Source organism: Nyctereutes procyonoides, unplaced genomic scaffold, assembly GCF_905146905.1.
Source record: "Nyctereutes procyonoides isolate TBG_1078 unplaced genomic scaffold, NYPRO_anot_genome, whole genome shotgun sequence".
In the NCBI taxonomy this organism is placed as follows: domain Eukaryota; kingdom Metazoa; phylum Chordata; class Mammalia; order Carnivora; family Canidae; genus Nyctereutes; species Nyctereutes procyonoides.
In genome coordinates, this window is record NW_026575134.1 from 11,011,581 (window position 1) to 11,035,361 (window position 23,781).

A 23,781-nucleotide genomic window follows, 5' to 3' on the forward strand; every position below is an offset into this window, starting at 1 on the left:
TTTATCCTCTGCTCAGTGGGGAAGAACAGGATTTGTATTAATTCCACCCAAAAGCTCCAAGTGTGGTGACTGAAAAAATCCTTACCTCTGATTTGTATGTCCTGTCCACCCAGCTCTGTTACGGTGACAGCCTCTCCTGAGTGAGTCCTGGGATTGAAAACAAATCCATCAGAAGGAGCCCTCTAAGGGCCCCAGACCTTAACTATATCATAGAATCTTCTCTGGGTGATATCCTTACCTGCTTCCAGGGCGAGGTCCACATGTCAACACCAAAGGGCTGACCTTGCTTCTCTGGTTGTGTGTCTACAGAAATGGAACTGCCAAAGGACAAACCCAGCCCTGTCTGTTTTCCCTCCTAAGAAACTAAATAGGAGGAAATCACCTGTGTGTGTGTGCATGTACTTCTGCATTATTTTTTTTAAAAACAGCATTTTCTATCTGGTCCCACAAGACACTGTAAAAAGGGGTTCCCGGTCATATGAGGGGCTGCATCTCCTTTTGCTTAACATAGCTTATGTCAGCATGTTCAATGCTCGCAGAAGTTCTGCAGCAAAAGCCCTATTTGTTTAAATCAGAACTTCTCAGTCTCTCCCTTTCCTCCCAAAGTACTACCTATTCCAGGGAAATGAGCGTTTTACTGAAACATGTTTAAAAAGGAAAGATTAAAAGATATTAGGTCTCTAAACACCAAATTCATGGCATATAAGTAGGATTTTGACAGCTTAAGAGGAAAAAAAAGGCAATTATATACACATAGGTATGTACACATGCAAGGTTGTTTCTTTTTCCTTCAGAAAATGTTTGGGATTGCTTTCTCATCTGTCTTTAATTAGATCTATGTTCACCCTCCTCTCCCATGAGGGCTTTCCTAAGGGGTTGTGGCCCTGGGCAGGTATTTTTGGATGGAGGGCTTCTGTCCACATAACCTGTTTGAGTCACTTGAAATGAGCATATCGGCAATGTTCTGGTGGCCAGTCTGATGGGATTCCATGCACGAAATGCCATGCTGGCCAGTAGGAGCAGTCTGCTCACCAGCCACCCTTTTGGAAACAAACCTGGCCACCACATTCCAGGACAGCTGGGTGGATGTGCATCCCAGAGTTCTGGGACATAGGATGGATGCTCCATAAAGACTAGGGTCACAGTGTGGGTCCTGGTGCAGACTTGGGCGCCCTGACCATCGGATAGCACAGCTAGCCAAGCTCCCACCACCAGAAAAGGACTTAGAAAGTGTCAGAAGAGGTGCTCAAAAAGGTAGGAGCCCTCTGAGAGACAGGGTTAGGGTCAGGGGCAGGTGACAAAGAGGAAGAAGTGATTACCTGTTTTGGGATTGTTTTTTCTTTTTCATAGCAGGTAATCCTTAGCTATTAACCTAAATCTTTTCCCAACAAAAATGTTGCATATTTTCCCTCTTTCATATAACATTCTCCTTTACAAATCCAGATGGATTATCTTTTCTTAAAAATTTTATTTATTTATTCATGAGAGACACAGAGAGAGGCAGAGACACAGGGAGAGGGAGAAGCAGGTTCCCTGCGGGGAGCCCGTTGCGGGACTCGATCTCGGGACCCCGGGATCACGCCCTGAGCCAAAGGCAGATGCTCAACTGCTGAGCCACCCAGGTGCCCCCAGACGGATTATCTTTTGACCATCCCAGCTTATTCCTCTAGGCCCACTCTTACTGGGGACACCTGCTGTGCTGGGAGACAAGAGGACAGCACAGCCTTGAAGTCGCATGGCCGTGGGCATCAAGTTAGCACTGTTAACTCTGGTACCCTTACATCTCTGCTTTCCAGCCAAGTGCTGCAGCTCACATTTCAAGTTCCTGAAATCATCCTATTTTTCTTAGCCAATCAAATGGAAGTAGATTTTCAACTTTCTTAGCAAGTTCACGAGATGGTCTTTTTTGGCGTGTGTGCTGGGTCCTGACGAGGCCATCCTGCAATCATGCACACATGCACCACTCCCTCCCCGGGTATCTGTCACCTGGTTTTGACTATCGCGCTCTCACTTTCCTTTTCAACGTAGCATATTTCTGGACGAGCTGCCTCTTCTTTCAGTTGCTATTTTTTCAAAGTAAACATGTTCACATTCTTGTAACACAGAAATAATTAGTAATATGGAAATTAGAAGGAAGAAAACAGTGCACTTCAAGCCCCGATTTGGTTGGTTTATTGCCCTGGGGGGTCACCCACGGCACCATTGGTTCCTTTGGCAGGCAAGGGTAGCCAAGCAATGTGGTTTATTTATCATCTGGGGCTCCAGCAATATTCTTAAATAATTGTGTAAGTTGGCCTCACCGCCTTCCAAGGGTCTCAGATTCCTGAACCTCTAACGATGCCTTGTCTTTTTGCTCTTCCCCCCGTATTGTAGGTTATGTTCTGCTTCTTAACAGAGCATCTCATGGTGTGAATCTTTTTTGAGATTTTGTATTTTTGAACATGGTTTGAGATATGGGTAGGGAGTGGTGGTTAGCTGGCGCAGAGAGGCCAGCAGAGGAAGGGGAGAAGGGGAACGCAGAAGAAAGAGTTGGGGAGAAAGGAAGGAGATCACAATGGGGAAGCGTGTGACTGAGTGTGTTATATGCAAGGTCTCATTCGATTTAGTCTTGACATCATTCCTGTGATGTACAGGCCATCATCCCTACTTGGAAGTTGAGCAGACCTGTCATTTTTCTGCCACACTCTACTATTCCTAGGACAGATGTGGAAAGCAGAGGCCTGTAGACCACACGTGCCAGCGTTCTGAGCACCTCAGAGATAACAGATACTAGATATCCAGTACATTGAACAAATCCATTTTAACTCCTTCTCTCCTTTTTTAAAAAAGATTTTATTTATTTATTTATTTGAAAGAGAGAGAGAAAGAGAGTACGAGCATGGTGAGGTGCAGAGGGAGAGGGAGAAGTAGGCTCCCTGCTGAGAAGGGAGCCCAATGTAGGGCTGGATCCTGGCACTTGGGGATCATGACCTGAGCCAAAGGCAGACGCTTAACTGACTGAGCCACCCAGGCACCCCTGACTCCTTCTCTTCTTAATGAATGTTCTCTAGAATGTCTTTGGGTTTTTGATACTAGCAAAGTTCTTCAGGTTGTTACATATCAGCGGTATTATTAAATTCCAAATGCTTTGATAGGAGGGTCTTCACTCAACCAGTTGAAGCATTGTTCATCCAGTGGTCAGCACAGAAGCTCACTGTAAGCACAGGCCTTCTCCATCTCCCCTCTGTCTCTCTTCTCAGTGCCGTCAACTATTGCACTCTTGCTTGGAGCGTATGCGAGGTTAGTGAGCAAACTCATGACGTGCTAGACGAAGAATGGTTGTGCAGTCTACCAAACTGTTCCAGCAACCAATCAACCTGGGAAAACAGTTCCTTAGAAAGTTTAGTTTGTTGTGTGTCAACTCATGAGAGCGTTTGCAGGATCATATAAATGTAGGTAGGCACGTGTAGCAAGTGTGACAACAGGGTAACTTTGACAAGTCTAGGTCATGGGTAAATGGATCTTCACTGTACTATTCTTTGAAAATCTTATATAATAAAAGTTGGAGAGCACTTGACAATGTCCTATGCAGTCATTGAATGATTTCTCATTCTAAAATTGCAAATATAAAACTCTTGGGCCCTGGCAGTGTACTACAGCTATATATGTTTTAAGATTTTATTTATTTATTCACGAGAGACACAGGGAGAGAGAGAGAGACAGAGACACAGGCAGAGAGAGAAGCAGGCTCATGCAGGGAGCCCAATGTGGGACTCAATCCCGGGTCTCCAGGATCCTGCCCTGGGCCGAAGGCAAGTACCAAACCACTGAGCCACCCAGGCATCCCAGTGCACTGTAGTTTTTACCATTACTCACTTTATAGCCATTACTCGCATTAATTGTGAGGTACCCATCTCTAGTGGTCTTATCACAGGCTTCCCGTCATAAAGTTAAATTTCCTTAAACCGCTGCATTCATTAGTAATGAAATGATAAAACTTTACTCACTGTTAGAATATGTAAGCTATTTTGTGACCCTTCAATGAAAGACATATCTATTATGTGGAAACTATCTCCCAGTTGGCCTTGCTTTTAGGAGCAAGGACCTTTCTTTCTTAAGCTTCCTTATCTGACCTCCCCTGCCTTCTTGGGAAGTTAATAAGTATCCTGCATAATATTTAGAATATAGTAAATGTGCTCAAATACGTTGACTAAAAGAAGAAAAAATTTAAAAACTCTTGGGAAGAAATTATACCTATGGTTTTGCTGTCACCAGGTTCAATGAAAGAGTGTGTTGCCATTAAAAAAATCATTGTGAGTGTGCGCATGGGTGTGTGTCTGTGTGTCGGCCTGCCTGCCTGCATGCAGCCCTGGGGGATGGTTTGGAGACTCTAAATGTTTTATGTCTATGGCTATACATTGAAATCTCTGTTACCTGCTAAGCTTATAAGAATAATGCCATAGGGCAGCCTGGGTGGCTCAGCGGTTTAGCGCCACCTTCAGCCCAGGGTGTGATCCTGGAGACCCGGGATCGAGTCCCACGTCGGACTCCCTGCGTGGAGCCTACTTCTCCCTCTGCCTGTGTCTCTGTCTCTCTCTGTGTTTCTCGTGAATAAATAAATAAGATCTTAAAAAAAAGAATGATTCCATTAAGGATGCATGATTGATACAAAAAACTAGTAAATTACAGAAGCAAAAAGTAAAAGTTTAAGAGCGTAGTCATATTCCCCAGCAAAAACCAGTCTTACTAATGTACTTTTTGTAATGCCACAATTTTTTTCTCTTTAAATAGCGACTGAAAGGTATATTTTCAGAAACTTGATCATTTTATATCAGTTTTATAACTTCTGATTTATTTTACTACAAATATAACAAAGATTTTCATGCTAATTTATTATACATCTCATCATTTTCAATAGCAACAACGCACTGTATCATGAGGCTGGGCCATAGTAGGTTTAACCAACCCCCTATCGTTAGGGTGTTTTCTTCTGTTAATTTCATTGATGTGTGATTGACATACAATTAATGGCACATATTTAAAGTATACTTTTTTTTTTTAAATAGAGGGAGAGAGTGCAAGCAGTGAGGAGGGGTAGAGGAAGAAGGAGAGAGAGAGAGAGAGAGAGAGAGAGAGAGAGAGAGAGAATCTTAAGCAGGCTTCATGATGCAGGGTCTCTATCTCATGACCATGAGATCATTAACTGAGCCTAAATCAAGAGTCAGATACTTAGCCAACTGAGTCACCCAGGTGCCCCTAAAGTATGCATTTTGCATTTTGATAAGTTTTGAAATACGTGTACACCCATGAATCCATCACCAGAATCAAGATATACCTGTCACCCCCAAAGTTTTCTTTGCATCTGTAATCTCTCCTGTTCCTCTCCACATACTGTACCCTCCAGGCAAATTCTCGGGGTGCCTGTTTGAGAGACGAGGGACCTGGTCTTAGCAGCAGCCTAGAATAGCACTGGTGTCAAAGGCATCCAGCTGTTGCAGTCCTGGCTTGGCTGCCTTGCAGCTGAGGGCCCCAGGAGAACAGCTAAGCTCAATGAGCCTATTCTTCTCATCCCCAGATGGAGAAATGATGCTACCTCCTACTTGAATTCTGTAAGGATTAGACAGGGCCGGTGAAGTCCGGTGAAGTGAGGTTTGAGGAATCTAGTAAGGTCATTATTTGAAGGCAATAGCAGTGTTGTGGGGTTGTCATCATTAGACTGCAGCAAAATGCCCTAATCTCAGTTAATATTTACATGTATAAAGTTCTCAGAACAGTGCCTAGCCTATTCTAAGTGAATATAGGTGTTCAGAAAATTTTAAAAATAAAACTTGTATCAGTATAAATGGTGAAAAACAGAACTCACGTAGATTTTGAATAGAGGCCAGAAGGATCTGTTGATAGTTTTGTGATTGTAATTATTGAAGCAAGAGGGATCTCAGAAGAGCACTAACTTGTGAAATTTTTTAAAGTGTCTAAGAATAATCATGCTGCAGAATAGATAGCTCAAAACCAATAGCACGATATTTAAGCAGATTTCCTACTACAATGAGTGTGGATATACTAAAAAAAATGTATTATCTATTAGGCCCCAAAACTTACATACAGTTTTAAATTTTATGTCTATGATCAATACTAATTAAAAGAACTCTTGTTCTTTAGGATCTTTCTCTAGAGGGCACCTGGGCGGCTCAGTTGGTTAAGCGTACAACTTTTGATTTTGGCTCAGATTATGATTTCAAGGTGGTGAGATTGAGCCCCATGTTGGGCTCCTCAGTCAGCATCAGTCTGCTTGAGATTCTCTCTCTCCCTCTGACCCCCAACTTGTGCATGTGCGTGTGCATGCGTGCTCTCTCTCTCTCTCTCAAAAATATAAACAAATTAAATAAAATCTTTCTCTGAACATCCCTCTTCTTATATATGCTTTATCCATGATTGATCTTTCGATTTCTAGGCAACAGATGGTCAAAATTGAAGCTTATATCAAACATCAAACACATGTAACTTGATTCTGTGAAAACTGATCCAGTTCTCTTCACTGTGATAGTTTATGGAGACTTTATTTCAGCTCTCACCCTTACTGTGTAACTCGAGCCAGGGTTAGGCTAACCTCAAGCCCATGTTACTTTTTTTGTATCATGATACTACAATAAATGAACACGTATTAATGTTCAGTACTATAAACGTTTTGCTACTATCATAGTAGGATTCTTATCCTATGTCTTCTTCTTTGTCTTAACGTCTTTCTAACCTAGGAATGTTATTTTCCAGTGAATGTTGGGGAACATGGTCCTCTCCTTGCCTCTTTCTCTTTTACCCTCCCTCCTTCATACACACAGTTGAGACCAACACATTATGGATGAAGAATGATTCATATGATAACTAAATCAAAGGATAGGGCCCCTCTGAGGGGATGAGGCAGGTGGATATAGTCACAATAGATAGTGTCCCTTCCTTTTTTACATGCTAGCTTTGCAGGGGACATCACAGCAGGGGGCTACAGTCATGGGTCTAAGCCTTGGCCCATTTTATTCATCCAGCTATCTGTAATTTTTGATCTGAGATTTCTGAATTAGCAGAGGAGTGTCCTTGGATCTTGGTGGCCTCCGGAATCAGGATATACCTCTCAGACTTTCTCTTCGTTGGCCAGATTCGGAGCTAGACAGAGGAGAGGAACTATAGCCTGGGTCATATTCCTGGGTGTCTTAAATTATAGTTGGTTATTTCCAGAGTTGCTTATTTCCCTCTTCATCACATTTAGCTGGTGACTCTGGGAGCTTACTGGTGAGCCACCTAAATGGTAAACTATCAGAACTGCCTTGGGGACATTCGGTGGTGTCGAGAGTCATACGTGGATTGTATCATAAAATCCCATATTTTGTTTTATTTTATTTCAACAGAATGAAGTCCCTGAGGTAAAGAAAGAGGAGACATTGTTGGATCTGGACTTTGACCCTTTCAAACCTGAGGTGGCACCTGTAGGTTCTGTTGGAGTGACCCACTCACCCATGTCGCAGGTATCCAGTGGTGGTTCGGATGTCTGGGGATGGCATTTTATAAACTTTAATCAGCTCTGTAGGGCAGCAGCTGCCTGTCAGGGACCCCTGTCCATTTCAAGTGACTATTCATTTTTCTTTGGGATTGACAACTGTTCCCTAATGGGAAGGACGTATATAGAGAGAGGACCCTATCTATATCTATCATTCCAAACATCCTCCTACCATTAGCTCTCTCTAGCCATAGAGCTGGGATAGTCATACAATCCAGTTTGCCCAGGAATCCTCCATCTCACAGTAATTGTCATTATTAGTATTATTCTGCACTCGGAGTGTTCAGCTTTGGATGATATATGTTATAGCTTCTTCAAATTAAGCTCTTTCTTTGGGCCCTGGCCTTGGTCTTCTTACTTATTTTCTGTACTTTCCTTCCTCAGCGTTTTGCAGATTAAAGCTCATTAGAGATAACTTGAAATTATGCCCCAAGAGAAAGCTTTTCCAGTCCTGATAGTTTTCAACTCAATGATGTTGTTCCCCTCCACATTGCAGAAGCTTTCCTTGTATGATCTTGACAATGGCCAGAGTAGGCCTTGCTTACCCAGCTTGTCCTTGCTCATTGCTCTCCCCGCCCCGCCCCACTTTCCCCACTTCACTAGTGATCTCTAGCAGTTCTCCAGTTCTCCAGCAGAGGGAATCTGCAGGTGGGCTCTGTGATGACTTCTGGATGATTTCTCTGTGGTGGGCTTTCCTTACAATTCTCTATGCTCACGAAAGGAGGTTAACTCAAAATTGGCTGAACAGAAATTGTTTATATCCATATTTTTGATGTGCTTGGGGGCTCACGTTTGAATTTGACCACATCCAAAGACGCTAGAAGAAAACTTCAAATGAATTAATGAAGGTGTATTGTAAAACTGAAGTTGAGGATTGAGACCTAGCTCAATTTTCTGGTCTTGAAGTCTTCTTAATACCTTACAGTAAGCCACTATCACCTCAATATAAACCTCAATAAATAAAGCTTCTCCTAATCCATGCCGAATTCCAGAATGTGATTGAGGTTCTAAAGGCCTACCTGTTGTAAGACGGGAACAATAAAAATCAAGCAGGTAAATAAAGCAGGGAATTAATAAGCAGACCAGATACTAGCCTTAAACGTACTTTGCAAAAAAATGGGTCTCTTAGATAAATGTTTCAGAAAGTTCTTTTAGCTCCCTTTTAAAAGGAGTCATGATATGCATTAGAATAGTAAAGGCTCCAAGAAGTTCTGCAGATAAAAGAAAAAACTGTTTAGACTTGTTTTCCAAATTTGTTTGGCCACAGAAACCTATTTTAATGAAGGTTTCTTAACAGTCATCGGAATGTTGTCTAAAACATATTGGGGAAATGCTAATATAGTAATTGTCAGCAAGTTTGAGGGTTCAGCCCTGGTGACCAAGGAAAGCAGAAAACAAATTCACATCTCATTCGGAAGCCTTCCCTGTTAGAGCTTTCTCGTTGTGCAGGATTCATGGGACTTGTCTGCCTCACTCTCCAGCGTTCGCTGCTCTATGGCAGAAGGCAGGTTTCTGCACCGTGTGCCGTTCTGATCGTGGATGCGATTCCACAGCCTTTGTATCTGCAAGTTTGACTTGAGAGAGAAACTTCTCGTGTATCAATTCATGATTAAATAAATCCCCAGATTGGGGAAATTTGTGTAGATTTAAAACGAAGATTCAGAATCTAAAAAAAAAAAAAAAAAAAAAAAAAAAAAAATGACTTCGGTTAAACCTTCAAAAGTCTTTCTTCTGATGAAAATGCATCACTGCAGTTAGGAAAAGCCATGTGTGCCCTGTGTTCTCCCTCAGGCCAGGTACTAAACTACCCTGGCGTCCCGGTGGCTCTAAATTGAGTCACCTCATGGCAGAGTCATCCTGTGAGCTGGCTCTAATCGCATCTCCTTTTGACCAAGGACAGTCTGAGGCTGAGATAGCAAAAAAAGAACAGAGCCATTAGATTCTGCAGGCCTTCATTCCCCTTCACTCAGAATGATCTCCCTTGCCCATCGCCTGACCTCGTGTTTTAAATGGATGTTCTTGCTGCTAGCAGAACACCTCACCTGTGATCTCCACAGTGTCCACATGAGTTAACACATCCTTTCATGATTCTGAGGACTGATAAACATGACGTCTCACATTGCTGCCTTCTTTTGGGGAAAATACCAGTGCTGTCTGCATTATGCAGGGATATGGAGTAGCTTTTAGGGGCTGTCATTCTTAAGCGGCTGGGATGCAAGAAAACCCAAACCATCTGAATAATCAGAAAGTACATATTGGTTGCAGAAGGAATCCACATACAAATAACTGTGGCTTTCCGTTTAGCTCTTCTACTCTCCTTTCTTAGCCATTTGACAGCTGGGTGCTCACCCAGAGACCAGCCGGGCTGCATAGAGATGCAGGGTGGCTGGGGTGGTACAGTCAGAGCAGGCCCAGATTCAAAACAAGTGCGTAAACACAGATCTTTTCTAGTCACAAAGACAAAGGCAGTAAGGATGTGGCTTTACCAGCAATTCACAGCCACAAAGGAAATGAGAAAGAGGAGTCTCCCTCACTTTCCCAAATGCACAGCAGAAATCCCTTGAACCATCTGGATCCATTCCCCGGGATCAGTGAGCTTTATAATTAAAATGGCAGTAGTAAGTATAATTAATTCATCCATATGCGTGAGGGGGCACCCTACTATTTTGCATGATTATCTATTAATTGAGCTCTGTTATCATCTAATTCAGCATATTGAAGAACTCTTTTTCTGGGTTTTATTTACCATCAAACTGGTCATAATGCATCCTCTTGGTGGGAGGAAGAGAGGAGGTACATCAGCAATGATTCAGAGCTGCATGTCTTCTAAGATGTGAGAAACTCTAGTATCTGGACACTTTGTACTTCATTTTAACTGTGTGTGTGTGTGTGTTATAGTAAAACCATTCATCATGTTTCAGATATGGCTTTCTACTTGTGTAGTGAAAAGCAGACTAGTCCTTTGCTGTCCAGTGTGGTTGCCACAAGCCACATTTGGCTATTCAAATTCAAATTAAATAAAATTATGTAAAACTTAAAATTTGGTTCTGTTACACTAGCATATTTCAAGTGCTCAATAAATGCATGTGACTAGTGGCTGCCATATTGGATGGCAGAGATAAGGAACATTATCACCAAATAAAGTTCTTTTGGACAGTGCTGTACAAAATGTTTCAAAAATGTTTCATTTCAAGAACTTTTGTCACCTTAGTACTTTTTACATGCTTGGGATTTGTATACTAACCATACTTTTGTTTGTCTGTTTGCTTTCAGACATTGCCCTGGGACCTATGGACGGTAAGAATACAAAGAGCTTGTATTTTGATGTACCTGGATCCCTAGAAATTTGGAGACCTTGTTATTTTTTAATTCACCTGTGGAGCAAAGAAGCCCTAGGCATTTTTAATGATAACGTAGTCCCCTACAACTATCTTCAGCTCCCTGATGGTCCCAAGCATTACCAGCACCTGGAAACAATGGTGAGGAAAAGAGCGTCAGGGTGCCAGATGCCTGAACAAGCAAGAATTCGGTGTTAGGCCCTTTTTTGGTGTTAGAATTCTCTGGTATACCAGATGGCCAAGCAAGTAGATTTTCTTCCTGTGATTACTGGTGGCTCCTAGAATGTTATAGTGAAGGGAAGGCACATTTTTTGTTGCTTTTAAATAGAATAGAAGAAAACATGGATGAGAAAATATAAGGGATAAGCTACTCTGCACAGGGAGCCACTTTCTCACTTTATTTCCAATGAAGCTTCATCAATAAGAATTTGAACTTTAGAGCCAGGCAGCCCTGGATTAGAGTCCAGACTCTACCTCTTATAACAATATGACTTTGAGCAATTTATGAATTTCTTTCAGCCTCCATTTTCATCATCTGTAAAGTAAGGGTAATGACACCTATCACAGAGGGTTGTGTGAGGATTCAAGTAATATTTGTAGAGTGCTTAGCCCCACATCCAGTACATATCAATAAAAGGTAGCTGTTGCTACTAATGGTATGTATTCTGCTAATCTGATGTTGCAAGGATGAGCATTTCCAGAAATTAGAGGTGGGAAAAAGACACAAACAGAGCTTTGACTGAAAACATCTTTTATAGTGACCTGGCTTTGCTTGTATAATCACAAAAGGGGATATATGGACTGACATTCAGGACATTTGAATTCTAGCCGACTCTGTGTTAATTTTCTTGAAGATCAAGCATTGTCCATGCTAATGTTTTATTATTCCAGTATTTCATATCTTTATTGGAATCATAATACATTTTTTCTGTCCTAGCTAGGAAGAGTATGGGGAGGGTGAAGGTATCATCTGGAAGGAGCATGGAATATTTCAGAGGACAAGCCTGCTAAGAGTGGTAGCAATGACAAAATTGCAAAACGGTAGCTCCCTGGACATAATTGCTGGCGTTCCTTGATCCTCTCAGTCTTCCCATGTTGTCTGTTTGTGTACAGACAAGGATTCTAGGTTTGGGGGGAGAACATGAGGAGAATCATCCCATCAGAGTGAGTAGTATCAGACCACTCTCTATATGAACACTGTCTCAGAGGCAGAAGCAAGTATAGGGTGAGTTTAGGGAACATCTGTTCTGATACTGTGTCAGAGCATCTGTATTGTGTACTTTTGTGGCTGCTAAGGCTTGAACTTATTCCGATGTTCTCAGATTTGCTTATTTATTTGAAACTTTGCATTTCAGAGTCTGCTAACACAGAAGTCTTGTAATAGCCCTGAAACATCCTTGTTGACTAGAAAATGAGAGAGGCTTTCTTCATGTTTCGATTATGTAGTCTTAGACGGTATAGGAACAAAACTCATTTCTATCACAAAACAAGCTGTAAAAATTAATCTTTAACCAGTAAAAGTCACAGCTTTCAGGAGAATGTTGACTATGAACAGCATGGGATTTTAATGTGCTAGGGAATTTGCTTCTTTTGTATTATTATTATTAATATTATTATTATTAATTATCCTTTTTTTCCCTCAAACAGACAAGCACTGATTTGGTACAACCGGTAGGTAAATATCCAGAATATTCTGGATTTAAAAAAAATATTTGTTATACATTATATACATGGATAGTATGTAGGATGAGCTTTCTTTTCTCATAGCATTGCTAATCGCAGATTTAACTTTAAGCCATTTAATTTATAAGCTCTCTAGTTTGTTTAACTGGCGCTACCATACTGAATAGCTTTGTGTTTCTCATCAAGTCTTACCATGATCTATTTCATCTTATGTTTTTTTTCCTTTGCTCTTCTGCATACTCTAAAGACTGACTCTTCAAAAAGTCTTTCCCTGTGTAACCTGATCATGGAGGAAACTCCAGAGAGTGGGTTGGCCGAAGAAATTCAAAGATCTCAAATTGACCTAGGTGCATTTATTTGGGGCCCTGATGCTAGTACAGAGAGTGTCAGCCAGGAAATTACCCAAGGTGGGTCTCAGGAAGACTCTTCATGTCTCTCTGAAGCAGAGCAAGACATGGGATTATCTACTGGAATTCCGCCTTCTGCTGACTGGCACACTGTAGCTGAACAGGGTGAGGATGTCATGGGGCCAGCCCCTCCATGTGGAAATGAACATCTGTCCCCAGAGCCTATGCCTGAGGCTGAATTTGCCATAGCCGCTGGTATGGAGATGGACCAGCCTCATGACTTACCTGCCTCAGAGATGGCAGCCACAGAAACTGGTGGCCTGATCAAAGAAAGTCAAGAAGAAGTTAAACAGTCAGAAGAAGCAGAAGAGAAACAGAAGATAGAAGATTCTATGTGGGCAGGTGTGGAGACATGTGAAAAGGTAGACACTAGAGCTATTGATACCAAGGCACTAGAAAGTACAGAGGCATTTGGAGAGAAAGCATGTCGAAGTGCAGGAGACAGGCTAGTAGATCTTCTTAAGACAAAAGGAAAGCAAGACCAGGAGACCTTAGCCATCAATAAAGAGGAAATGAGGAAAGATCCAAGAGCTAGTTGTAAGGAAAGTGAAAGGACCAATGAAATATATTTTGATAAAGCTGATGTATTAGAAGAAGACCTAGAAAGAGTAGATCTAGCTGCCAAATTTAGTGACAGAAACCAAGGACTAGATGAGGGGAATCAAGTAGAAATAAATAATTTTGAAATTATAGAGGGCTCTGGAGCTAAACCCACCCATCACACAGATATTTTGAATCCATGTCTCCAGACTGATTCTGTATCTAATATTGGAATTGCCAGCCCTGAGGGATGGGATTTAACTAGAAAAGACATAAGGAAAAATTTAATAGATCCTCCTAACCATGATCACTCAGGACAAGGCAGTGCAGATGCTGAAGAGATTCAGCATGAGGCTGTGTTACATACTCCTGGGGTTGACAGGAATGAAAGTCAGGCTACTGTTTTATCAAGAAAACATGAAGCGACAGCTCATTCTAGGACAGATCCTACTTATTCTCTGGGAACTAATGCAAACAGAAGAGATTGGTGTTTATATAAGGCAAAAAACTCATTAATAGAGTGGCCTGGGAGTATGGTGACTGGAAACTGTAACCATACCATTAACTTACCAACAGTTGTAAAAACAGACTCTTGGGCAACAGGTCCAGGTCAAATCTGGCAGCCAAGCTTGGATTCAGCAGTGAATAGTATGGATATGTTAGAATTCTCTGGTATACCAGATGGCCAAGCAAGTAGATTTGCCAATTTGCTTGATCCCATTAACCACTGGCCTATCAGAGATACAGGAGATACAGATAATTGCTGGGAACGTTTAGATACAGTTGAAGGTGAGAGAGGGCTGGCGGTGAGCTTAGCAGCAGATGTATATGCTAATTGCTGGGAACAAAGCCGAGAGGTAGCTAGACCATTGGTTCTGGGAGCCTCCCACAATGCTAGCACCGAGAGTTCTGCTAGTCCCCAAGACAATGACATCAGCAACTCAGATTTATCTGAAGATGAAATTGCTAACCAGAGATATGGATTGTTGTACCAAGAAATAGAGCCTGATAAAGAAGAGGTACTTACCCCATTACGTAGCATAGACTAGCCAAAGACTTCTGTAGGTTCTGTTTTTCCTCATGTTTCCACCTACTTCATTATCCATCCATCACTTCTCTGAGGCCTGCCTCATCTCCTTGAAATCTGTGCAAACCAAATACAAATAGGTTGACAAAGAAAAAGAAAATACAGAAAGCAGGATGTTTGTGTTGGAACTAATGAGTCTATTTTACCATCCCACTAGTTGTGTTTATTCTACTTTATATTTACTATTCAAGCACTAAAAATATGTAGAACAGACTAATTTACTCATCTCAAAGTGATTCTACAGCATTAAGAGCACATGAAATGCTTTTACCCAGGCCCCCTGAAACTGTAGACTCCTAATAGCTGTTTATCCAAATCATGTATTAAAGAAATAGTGAAAATACTTCTAGATTGTATCAGCAGTCTATAAAAGGAGATATTTAACGCCTCATGGCTTTTCTCTGGAATCATCTTCTCATTATCAAGAAAGTGGGCTTTGGTTAGCACTGAGCCACATGCCAGCAATAATTGCAAAAATAATCTTTTTTTTTGTCAGCCTATTTAAGATAATACAGTATGGCCTTTTGCATTTCCTAAACACTTTCATGCACAGCAACCTTTTGTATTATTTTAAAATGTGTGGTGGTCTTCACTTTCCAACTTGTCTGATGGATATTTACTGATCCCACAAAAATGGTAAAACATAACATACTTTCATTTCCCTTTCTGTTTAGGCTTCTGGTGGTACATTTAATGGATTCACCCAGGTAAGAGATCAATTTGCTGGCACTATCCATCTGCTGAGAATGATGCAAATTGTTAAAATATGGACTTTGGTATCACTGGTATAGTATAATGGTGAAGCATGTCAGTGCAAAACTTGACCCTACGACTTTCAAGTTCAATAACGGAAGCAGTAATAGTGGCAACATTGTAGGGTTGTTGTGGAGTCAATGAGGGACGCCTGGGTGGCTCAGCGGTTGAACCTCTACTTTTGGCTCAGGTCTTGATCCCAGAGTCCTGGGATTGAGTCCCACATCAGGCTCTCTGGAGGGAGCCTGCTTCTCCCTCTGCCTATGTCTCTGCCTCTCTCTCTGTGCCTCTCATGAATAAATAACAAAATCTTAAAAAAAAATTCAGTGAGATACATATGCGGAGCAAAGTTAGCACAGTCGCCCGGCACCCACTAAGTGCTTCTTGGCTGTACTAGCTATTAATTTTGTTAGCCCTGCCATGGAATTATGCTGATTCTTCTAATAGAAATGAGAAGTTGTCCTGATCTGAGAGATCTACTAGATTCAGAGGTTAGAAAAGAGGATATAGGATTATTTTGAACCAATGAGATGAGTCTTTAGAAAATAAAAATGTTTTTTAGGTACCTCCTTTGTGCAGATTCATATTCAACCTTACCTTTTTTTAGTCATTCTTTAGGAAGGAGCTATTTGAGGATCAGAAATCATAGATTGGCTCTGATCAATAAGGCAGAATTTCCCTTGGGTGTCTGTAGAAGAGAAGCCACAAGATGGACTGTCCCCTCACTCTGTATGACCCAACAGATGGATAGTTGTAACCCATGTAAAGGGCAGGCCACACAGCTCTTAAGCTCATGGAGTAAGTTCTGAAAACCTGGAAGGGAGACTTCAAACAGAGGCTTGTCTGTGAGGAGTGCTTGGCCTCAGAACATTAGAGATGAATATTTTCTAATTTTAACATTGAAAATTTCTGTACTTAAGAGTTTGACTACTTTCCCCCATGTTACCTATAAAGTGATAAAGTCCGCCCACACCCACATCCAGAGACAGGTAGACACACGGGGGGAGATGATAATTAATGTGTCTCTTCAGTCTGCATGAATCTCTTTTGAAGGTCACATCGTAAGAATTGTTACTCATTTCTCATTTTTTAAATGTGGATGTCTATCAGTTATAAATGCATCATGTAAAGAGTAACAAAATTGTATGAGAGCATTTTATAGAAGTTCAGACCATCATATACTCCCTTCATTTCCCGTTTCTTGGAGGTAAATACTTTTACTCCTTTCACCAGATTTTCTTTTTTTCAGCCACGTGTGTGTGCATGACTTGCTTATAATGCTACCTCTTGGTCTTTAAAGCATTATCTATGGACTCTTCTCTCTGGAAGGGGCAGACCTAAAGTGCCTTCAGATGCCCCCCTCTCGCTCACTCACCCTCCCTCTCCTTCCTGCCCTTCTTCTGCTGTAGTGACGCTATAGCCATCCAGCCAGTCTATATTATTGTGTAATGATATCAATACTATCAGCACCCTCACCATGAAGTTTACGTTTAGTTTTATGCCAACTTTCTGTTCTCCTTTAAGAAAATGCTTGCAGGGTCTTATTTGTTTGTTGGTTGGTTCATTTGTTTAGTGTTTTGGGGATTCACTGCTAATTCAATCCCATATTCCGTTACATAAATCTCCCCTCGTTTTGTCAGAAAACATTAAGCATTCGGTCACTTTCATCTTATTGAAGATTTTGCTTGTTCCTCCTTCTGGACTGCTCCACCTGAACTGGGTTCTCTCTGGCAAGGTCTGCTGCCACAGCTGTTCCCGCAGGCTCTCCTGGTAGGTCTGTCCTAGGCATTGCCTTCACTTCTCTCTTATGTCAGTCCATTCTTTTCTGGGCACAAATCTTCCTCATTTGTGGTTTAATGCCACATGTTAGAATACACCTTCATCTGCATATTAAAGCACATCCTCCAGTAGCTTCCTAAGAAAAGTATGCATGAGAGGTATGTATTTGTGGCCCTGTACACCTGAAATTTCTTTGGTATATATTTGTGACTGTGTACACCTGAAATGTCTTTATCTATTTACATAATGGTCTTCTAGATTGGATATTATATTAGAATATAATTTTCCCCTAGAATTTTAAAGCCATTAATCCATCAATTTCTACCTCCTAATGTTACCACTGAGAAACTGCTTTTGATTCTTTTTAAAAATTAATCTTAGATTTAATAAAATTAAGATCATGAAAACTCCGTGCCAATTTTTAGAATAAACAATTTTCCAACAGAAATAATCTACAAGTAATAACTTTGCATCATGTTTGGCTTTTATAGCAGGATCATAGTCTTTTTTTTCCCCAAAAATAGATTTTGAGTTGATAATTGAGGGTTTCATCAGTTTTTCCAAGGGCTTTTCTTAATCTTGAACATAATTATTTAAATAGTATTCTCAGGGTGCCTGGGTGACAGTCGGTTAACCCTCTGACTCTTGGTTTTGGCTCACATCGTGATCTTTGGGTCATAAGATCAAGCCCCAAGTCTGGCTCCGTGCTCAGTGCAGAGTCTGCTTAGAGTTTCTCTCTCCTTCTCCCTCTGCCACCCACTTCCCCCAAACCACCATGCTCCCATGCTCTCTCTCTCTCTTTCAAATAAATAAATCTTAAAAAAAGAAATAAAATAAATAGTATTTGAATTCCAAGTACTTGTTATGTAATTATCCTTTGTTGACTCTCTTCATTTATTAACTGGTCTTTAATTGGACATAACCATTAATTGTCAATGGCTTTGTGTAATACTATAGTGGTTCTTCAACATCACTTTGATCTACTACTAGAAATCCTGTATCTTATATCAAATTTTTAATTTCAATTTTCAGGCAATTTGTATTTGTATAGAGACTGAAGTATTAAAAATTACTGGGGAATGATAGTTATTAGTCTATGTTTACTATATTGGAATTAAAATAAAAACTTAGAAAAAGTGTAATGCTAAATGAAATAAGTCGCAGAAAGACAAATACCTTATGATTTCACTCATATGTGGAATTTAAGAAATAAATGAGCAAAAGAATGAAAAGAGAGAAAGACAAATCAAGAGACAGATTCTTAACTATGGAGAACAAATTGATGGTTATCAGAGGGGATATGGTGTAGGGGATGGGGGAAATAGGTGATGAGGATTAAGGAGCACACTTGTGATGAACACCAGGTGATGTATGGAAGTGATGAATCACTATAATGTTTTGATTCTTGGTATTTTTGAGAAAATTCTTCTCTCTCTCTCTCTCTCTCTCTCTCTCCCTGCTGCCTGCTATACTACTCTCTCTTTATTCTGGAAGTTTGTAGAATCTCTTTTTTAACCTGTGTTTCTGAAATTTTACAGTGATGTACTATGGTCTGAGTCCACTTCCATACATTGCATTAAGGCTCTTTTATTCTAAAAATCTGTGTCCTTTAGTTGGGGATTTTTTTTTTAATCTTACTGATAATTTCTCTTCCATTTTCTTTGTTCTGTCATTCTGTCACATTCTCCATTTCCTCTATTGGCTTCCTAGTTTAGTCTTCTAATCATTGTTTTTTCTTTTTTGGTTATCTTTCTTTACTTTCCAGCTCTTTCAATAGATTTGTCACTACTATTTTTTTTTAAATTTCCAAGAGTTCTTTTTCCTTACTGAATATTAGTTTTTTAATAGCATCCTCTTCTTACATCATGTTATATCTCTGGAAATACTAATGATCGTGTCCATTTTTGAAGGTCATTTTACACTTAGTCTGTTTCTTCCACTTCCTTTTTTTTAACTATTCAGTTTTTCCCTTTAATACTTGAGACTTTCCCTAAATATCTGGTGGTCTTGTCTGTCTACTCATATTTGAGAGGGGGATAATAAAAAGCTGACAGGAGACTTGTACAGGTAGGTAGAGCTCATTGACTAAACATACTGTTCTGGAATTTTCTGGTTCAGTTTTCCTGTTGAGGAGCCCCTGATGAAATTCTGGAGGCATTTTTCTTGGGCTGGTGAAATCTCTAGCTCTTCTGGCCTCCTGTCTATGGGTATAACAGGAAGTGGTTGGGGAAGAAGTTGGGAGCTGGAGGGAGGGGGTGTGGGCTCTCAGTATTTAAGTGCTCACTTAAGGCTGCTACTTCTCTAATATGCCTCTGTGTTCCCCAGTCCAGAGGCCCTTTGTTTCAACCTCCACAGAAACAATGTCAAGGCTAGTGGTGGGGTCAAAGGATATTGCTTGGTTTTTGGATGCATGCTTGAGGTCTAGTTACTTTTTAACAGACTCAGCCAGTTCTCCATCTTTAGTACCACCCAACTTCCATTTTTCTTGGTCCTCGTGTTTCTAATTTTTGATCCTTTGGGAGTTCTGAGTAATAAACTTGATTTGCTGTTGGCGTTTCTCACATCACCTTAGAATACAGATTTTTTTGGGATCTGCCAAGTAACGTCTTCATTCATCTGTTCTTCAATTTCAAAATTGTGTTGCTCTTACCTTTCGTATTCTTTTTATGCTTATAGATTGATGCCTTTTTTTGATTTGCTTTATGAAATTCCATTTATTGTTTAGTTTGGATTCAAGTAATTCCTCAATACAGCATCTTTAATCAACTGTCACTGTCTCATCTTTTCTTTTGGGGAGCTCTGATATCAAAATCTGTAGGTACTTTTTTTTTGTTTTTCTGTCTTCAACTGGTCAGATTAACCAGGAATGGCTCTTCTGGTCTTCTGTCTGGTAGGTATACGCCTGGCTACCAGCATAATGAGAGATGAATATTGTCTTAGAGATCACTGTTCCCTTAGATTTATTCCAGCTTGGTTTTATTTAAGTCAATGAATACATGGTATATAATTTTTAAGATATGGCTTATTATTAACCCATAGAAGTCACAGGTAGGTGATAGAGTAAGACTGAATTTTCAACATTTAAAAAATGTGAATTTGTAGCTGAGAGCCACTGAATTCTAATTCAGTGTAGATGTCCAGAAGAAAAGCTATAGAACAAAAATGAGCATGAGGTTTAAAAAAAAAAAAAAAGAGCGTGAGCTCTTTGTTTTAATGACTCTTAACTGTACTAATGCGTGGTTTCATAGCTCGCATTTATGTTTAAGACACCTACTGTTAAAATTACTTTTGTGTTATCTGATTTTCTGATTTAAAACAAAAGGAGATTTTAAAAAACTTTATAATGTATTTATTGATACAATTGATGGAAGCTAATTTAAATGATATCTTTGTCTTTCTTTCTTTTTTTCTTTCAGCAAATTAGCTGGAACTTTGATAAGTTTTTTTTTTTTTTGTTTCCTCCCCAATTTCAGCCCCAGGACACTTCATTATTTACAATGCAGACAGACCAGAGCATGATCTGTAACTTGGTAAGCTGACTTCAGTGTGTGTTTTTGGGAATGTTGTTAGTTACTCTTGAACGTTCTAGGGTCGATCATTCTAGGTTATCTAGAGCTTGAATATCCAGAATGTAGTTTCTGCAGCCCTTTCTTTTTTAGAAAATAGGAAGGAAAGCTGCTGAAAAATTTCACTGTGACTTTGATTTTGGTTGCTTCTATTTTTAAAGGCACAGTGATCCCAGCAAAGACAAGACAAAACAAAACAAGCTTCCTACTTCCAGGCTTCAGTGGAGCCTTGTAAATCCATCAATGACATGGATGTTTCCACTAGAGTATAACTTACTCCACAGGTTTAGAAGTAAAACTGCCTCAAGAATTCATGCTTCACGATAGATCCTTGCTTCTCCTTGAGCCTGAAACTATCTCTTTTCTCATCTCCTCCCTCCCCCGTGTGAGTCTTAGAAAGAAGTCTTGCATACCAGAGATGTGATTCCTCTGTTGCTGCCAAAGGACATGAGGGCAAAGCTTGGCTAGGGAGTGAGTAGGAGCAAACAGAATTACTCTAGGTGTTAGAGGAGATTCCGACAAGATTGTTGTTGCAGCTTTCATGGGAAAGCTTTTCCCTAGCACCTTACTAGGGATGTTGAAAGAAGAGGCCTTAAATAATGTCCCTTGTGAGCTTGGTGGCAGTGTGCTATACAGTTTGGGGTGTTCACGGGGGTTATTTGTAGCTTACTGGCTTTCCCGTGGGAACGGGATATAATTATCCCAGCTCCTGGCTTTCACATTGGAAGCTAAGAATTGGATTTAAGTAGAATACATGTTTCTATTTGGATGATTTCACTTCTAAGTAAGGAGTTCTGTTCTGGGAAGTTTGTCTTTAAAGATTACTTTAATATTTCTCAAAGGCTAGCCCATTGGTAATACCTCATCCACCGATTTTCAGACGTTTGCATTTTGGGTAACCAGGTGAGAGGGGGAGTCTGTGTGGCCTGTGAATAAAGATTTAAATATTTAAAATGCAAATTATGTTGGTGTTGATAAGGGAGCCAGAGAGACTTATGTGTCATGTTCTTTGGTAATTTTCAGCCTGGGTGATGGAGTCAGGGTTATGCCAACACTGGGGCATGACATTTTTAATTATCACTTGTGAATGGGTCAAGAGAAAAATGGAGGAATATTGCTATAAAAGGAAAGGCGGTGGATCATAATTAAACTCAGACCTATTACATGGAAGCAAAGGTCCAGGCATAGAATCCAGTGGTTTTTAAGTTTCTTAAAACATTTTCCTACTGCTCACAGCTTGTCGTAAGAGCTTCTGTTGCCTGCTCTTCTCTTCTTTGGGTATGTGTGCTCTGAAGTAGACATTTTATACCTTCTTTCCTTTGAGGAACTTAACTTTGTCATGCCCAGTCTTGCAGATGCTCCTAACATTGGCTAAGCCATGTGGGGAACTAGGAAATCATAGTAAATGCACATCTGCCACTGAGTGATGATTCTGTAGGCTCTTCCCAGGAGCAGGACAGTTTCCCAACGTTTCGTTCATTGACTGGTCTGAGCAAGGTGAAGGTTGAAGTTAGCAGGTCAGCTGTACATCTCTCCAGTCTGCATCTTACGGCCCCATAGGACATCCCTTGAGTACAAGTTTAAACTCTGCAAACCTTGCTCAGGTCTCAGTTACCTCTATGGCCCTTTGCAGTTCTCACTAAATCAGCTCTCCCAAGTTTGGAGAAGCAGGACTTGAAGCCAAGTGCTATACTGGAATGTGACCAGACTCTTAACCCCACTCCCAACCCATATCCTTCGTCTGTAACGACCTGCTTTCCATCTTATGACAGACGATACTGGAAAATGTGCAGGAAGGCTGCACATCTCATTTTGTTCTAAAGGAAGAATTCCATTTCTGTGTATCAGAGTTAAACCATTATGATATCCTGCTCCCACCAAAAAATTTAGAATATACTTCTCCTTTGAATGTGTAATGATGACCTCCTGACCCAAGAAAACAATAGGAAATGATCACCAGCGCTCCTAAATGGGTATGGCATGGTATCAATCCATTTGCAAGGTATGTTACAGGAGGCATCTTGTAGAAAAAAAGTGGTAGAAGCAGGGCATAGTTCTGACAGGACTACTTTATATCCCACAAGATGTGGTTCACGATTTACCTTGGCTTTTCTTGACAAAGAAGTTACAATTCTATATTATCTTAGAAGGAATAGAAGGGTGACTTCTGTTTTTAAGTTGGAAGAGTTGAGTTTTATGCATAATCATGCTATCATGTTTCACCCTTACTCATCGTTGAGTGAGTTATGCTTGCCTCCCTAGAATTTAAGTTGTTAAATTGCAGAGCTGTATTGTAGTATCTAGTGTGATATTATAAGACAGGGGAAATGTTGTGACTTGTAGGGACATAACCAATCCTACGTTCTCTTCATACTATGCTTCTGTTGTTTTGTCTGATTTTAGCAAGCAAATACAGTTCAGCTCATATCCAAAACCACTTACTTATTCTGGTCTTATATAAAACTTCAAAACTTTTTCTGGACTTCCAAGAAGCCCAAGCTCTGACGCAGATTTTTTTTTTCATTTTAAGTTATCTTTGTATTTATTTAATGTACCACGATATATGTATTTGACTCCTATTTTGAAACTTCTCTTGGCTCCTTATCTGGCTTCATACTTTCTTCTTATACACTCAGTTCACAGGGGGACAGCTTTCTGCATATGGATTTCTTGGTGCTTTGTCAAATTACCCTTGCTTTCCTTGTTGTGTCGGTCATTTGATACCATCCTCTCATAGCAAATCACCTTGATTTCCAAATTGTTAAGGTTATATCCTGAGCGCTTACATGGTATCTCTTCGCTGCTCTGAAACCGTGTTCTGTTGCAAAGATAATTCTTTTTGAACAATAAAAGTGAAATCTTTTCCCATAAAAAACTCCTGAAAGTATATTAGAGCGAATTTTATCTCATCCTTTCTTAAAAATTGTGTCGGATCACCCTGTAAAGGTTATAAAAGCCCATAAAAATATCAAATCTCTGCACACTTATCTATCAGCGTGTCCTTTCTTTTTTATTATGCCCTTTAAAGGGAAGGGCGGTGTGTGATCAAGGCAGGAGTCACAATGGACGGTTTGAGGGGGGGCACAAGAGAATAATTTTGCGT

General features: G+C 40.3%; 1 protein-coding gene across 4 annotated transcripts in view; it reads left to right on the forward strand.

Moving 5' to 3' along the window:
- The window catches only part of AMPH (amphiphysin), a 216,146-nt gene that overhangs the window by 165,613 nt on the left and 26,752 nt on the right, over positions 1–23,781 (forward strand). For 2 of the 4 annotated variants that reach the window (XM_055300729.1, XM_055300732.1), the window contains exons 12-16: positions 7,377–7,493; positions 10,799–10,822; positions 12,511–12,534; positions 15,255–15,287; positions 20,586–20,642. In XM_055300729.1, the coding sequence (XP_055156704.1) occupies positions 7,377–7,493; positions 10,799–10,822; positions 12,511–12,534; positions 15,255–15,287; positions 20,586–20,642 (255 nt within the window). The remainder of the gene's footprint in view (positions 1–7,376; positions 7,494–10,798; positions 10,823–12,510; positions 12,535–15,254; positions 15,288–20,585; positions 20,643–23,781) is intronic. The other 2 variants (XM_055300730.1, XM_055300733.1) reach the window with 1 other exon arrangement.